General features: G+C 42.9%; 1 protein-coding gene across 1 annotated transcript in view; it reads left to right on the top strand.

Annotated features, from left to right (window-relative positions):
- Window positions 1–327: 327 nt before the first annotated feature.
- The window catches only part of LOC118405005, a 20,169-nt gene continuing 16,954 nt past the window's right edge, over window positions 328–3,542 (top strand). The window contains exons 1-4 of the mRNA XM_035804405.1: window positions 328–508; window positions 959–1,119; window positions 2,095–2,364; window positions 2,847–3,149. Coding sequence (XP_035660298.1) covers window positions 2,223–2,364; window positions 2,847–3,149 — 445 coding nt within the window. The 5' untranslated portion in view covers window positions 328–508; window positions 959–1,119; window positions 2,095–2,222. The remainder of the gene's footprint in view (window positions 509–958; window positions 1,120–2,094; window positions 2,365–2,846; window positions 3,150–3,542) is intronic.

The following is a 3,542-nucleotide window of genomic DNA, read 5'->3' as shown; positions in this document are numbered from 1 at the left end:
TGTAATAGTAATTCAAAACCATCTCAAACATGAGAACCGTCACATTGTATTTTCTTTCCAATTTCCATTTCCAAAACATTCCATAATAGTCTGGCCAATTACTTTCTATCGTCTACAGGATTCAGAATCATATATGATGTCCATTCTAGTACCTATCCTTTTAAAAAATTTTTAAAGTTTAAATACATCAACACACACATAACGGACATGACAGAAAGATTACAAAAGTAAACACACTAAAATTACATCAGACACATATGTACATTACATACCCTGTATACTTCTATTTTGCCCTATGTACAAACTCGATATATTAATCATTGCACCCAGGCACTGGATTTGGAGACCCTCATTTAGCCAGCGCTGACGGCATTGAGTTCACTTTCAACGGGTTCGGCGAGTACGTCCTTCTGCGCAGTCGCAGCAGCGCCCCCTACCGATTTGAACTGCAGGGACGCACCTCCCAACCGTCGACCCGGAACGAAAACGTCAAGGCTACGATTTTTACGTATGACAGTGTTTTATGGGCATTATTCTCCTTCCTGTTTTTCAGCTGGTGTCTTCTTGCCTTTCCGGTCCGCTTCTTTATCCTTTGTTATTTTACTCCCTCCAAGCTGCATCACAATACTTCAAATTTTCAGCCCGTGCTCTCGCCTTTAGTATGAATGCACCAAAGTTCTCCCACTAGTTGCATTAGGTGACTTGTAATAAAAAATACCTGTCCACTTAAATATATGACTAAATCTGTCTAGCTAACGAAACGAGTGACCAGTATTGCTCTTTTTAAGTATTTCCTAGGATGTTAGTAGGTTCTGCCTTCTTTGCTAGTCTACCAGCAAATGTGTTATTCTTTTATCCTGCGCAGTTTAGATTTCTATATTTTGAGCAGATAAACTTCTTGCCAAGTTGAATATAATTTCACATGCTTTAGAATACCATGTTTCTGTTCCATCTGTAGTGCCTTTGCCTTCCGACAACCGAACGACAAAGTCGAGGTGTTCCTGACCGAGGATTCCAGTAGATTCCGGGTCCGAGTGAACGGCCAAGAGGTGCCGGTCTCAGCTATCGTTAACGGCAGCAGGAGCACGTTCAGCGATGGCAGGTTCTTTCCAAGATACGGTACGTACCTTTTGTTAATTACACACATCACGTATGCAATTTACATACCTGACGCGGTAAATCAGTTGTGATGGAAATAAAACGACATGCTACTACGAGGGGCATTCAATAAGTAATGTCCCTGACCCATTTCCCATAGCAGGAGATTAATGAAACTTGGCACAGTTATTAGTCTTTCTCTTCATAGGAACCACCCAGAGTTTTGCATTTCTCCCATCATTTGATGTAGCTCTGGACACCGTTCTTGTAGGACATCCCAGGTTGGTCCTCCGACAGATGCCTCATCAATGGCAGAAGAGGGACGACCAGGTCTGGGAGCTGTTTCCACAGACTTCCGGCCATGTTTGAATTCAGGATGCCAGCGTTTTACAAGATCATATGATGGGGCATCATCACCATAAGTTTTTTTTCATTTCATCAAAAGTCCCCTTTAGTGTGCGTCCTTTCAAATACAAAAACTGGATCACTGCGCGACACTCAACTTGCTCCATTTCACACCTGGTCCATTTCACACCTGACTCAGTTCAAACACCAGTAAATCAGTAACCACAATTAGTTCAGAGCTGTTTTTTGCAACATAACCTATAGAGATATGACTCATTACATGTGTACACATGCAAAATTTCATCTAGATCAGACAACTGGAAGTGGGTCAGGGACATTACTTATTGAATGCCCCTCGTACCTGTTACCTTTCTGAAGTGGGTGGATTGATGACTAATAGATGTGGAATATATACAATCCTTAAAAATCGAAGGGCACTGTATTGGAAATGTTACCAGTTCACTCCATGGATCAGTTTATGCAGTGTCAGAATGCTGGCAACAAGTTTTATAGTGAAGACGGCGCTTTATATTGGGAATTCTTTTGCGTTCACTAAAATCCCCCAAAGCAAAGTGTTTTTTTTTTACACATTCAAAAACTCAAAGCTCGTTCTGTTACAAAATGTTAAAATTTCAACTCTTCTGTCCGCAGCTAATGGCAACGGCCAAACAAACCAAACGAACCCAAGCGGCCTCCTGGTGTCCTTCCCGTCCGGAGCATCCATCGTCATCACCCTCTCCAACAACATCCTCACCTACATCGTGGGCGTGGCACTGGACATGCAGGGGCAGCTCGAGGGAATGCTCGGTAATTTTGACGGACGTTACCAGGATGATTTTGTCTACCCCAACGGAACGGATGTGCCATTGGCAGACCCCAGGAATCCGAAAGAAGAGGAGCTGTTCAGTTTTGGAAACACATGTGAGTATTCCCATTGAATCATATCCAAGTGTACATCTTTCATTGGCATCATGTCCACCTTGTTGATTCACAGGTTCCGTCTGTTGATCAAACCAAATGCTGCTGTGATCCAATTAACGACGATATGCTCCCCACGCATTCAAATCATACTCATTACGATTCAATTAGAATTCTTTATACGCTGCAGCTTTTACGCCCATATACGCTTTCTAATGATCCAACAGGAGAACATCAAAAGACATGATTTGTTAACTACAACATGTTACATTTTTTCTAGTACTCTGTTGTTAGTTAAGTTGAGTTTGTGTGTAAGTAATCTGTATGCTTTCATATAGCATGTAATCAAGGTCCAACCACCTTGGTCCAACATATTTGGGTAACATTTTTTTTTCAATGACTGTACATCTTGTTGATTGAAAGGCTTATAATGTTTATCTACATAATTGCATGTTGCAAATAAATTATGATGATATATTAAACAGGGTCTCTGCGAGCATTGAGCACCTTTGACGGCACAACCGTCAGCGACATGAGCCTGTTCACCTACTACCCAGAAGGCACCACGGCAATGACGTACGGTGACGACTCGTACCAACCGACGTTTTTTGGGGACGACCTGACGGCGCTGTTCGGCGACGCCGCGCTGCTGCAGCAGGCTGTGGCCGTGTGTGGAGGCACAACGGCTAAGGAATGTCTGTACGACATTGCCGTGACGGGGGATCTTTCTGTTGGGAACGACACGATGTCTCATGAGAAAACCTTCCAGGAGGGCTGTGCCATACTCAGTAAGTTTATAAGCACGTTCATCGTTTCGAGTATGCATGTGCAGCGACGGGACTTATGGTGTAAAGCGCTGAGACATAAACACATCACATTTGGCCATTGCTATGCAAATTGTCGAGACAATGGTCGAGACGAGAAATGTTTACAAGTCAGGAGCCTTCACCTTTGATATATTTCCTGTCACTGCACATGCAATCAGGGAAGATATTGAATGTAGCTCTTTCACATAGTTCACTACGCATGTGTGGGCAACAGGAACTAGTGGTAATATGTCAAAGGAGAAGGCCTTATGACCGTAAACATTCCGCCATTTTTCAGGCGCCGTTACTTTCAGGCCATCGTTATGCAATTCAAAACAATACGCCAAAAATAGTTATTCAAGCAACTGGATATGG

This window comes from Branchiostoma floridae, chromosome 17, assembly GCF_000003815.2.
Source record: "Branchiostoma floridae strain S238N-H82 chromosome 17, Bfl_VNyyK, whole genome shotgun sequence".
In the NCBI taxonomy this organism is placed as follows: domain Eukaryota; kingdom Metazoa; phylum Chordata; class Leptocardii; order Amphioxiformes; family Branchiostomatidae; genus Branchiostoma; species Branchiostoma floridae.
This window is presented reverse-complemented; position numbering and strand designations above follow the sequence as displayed.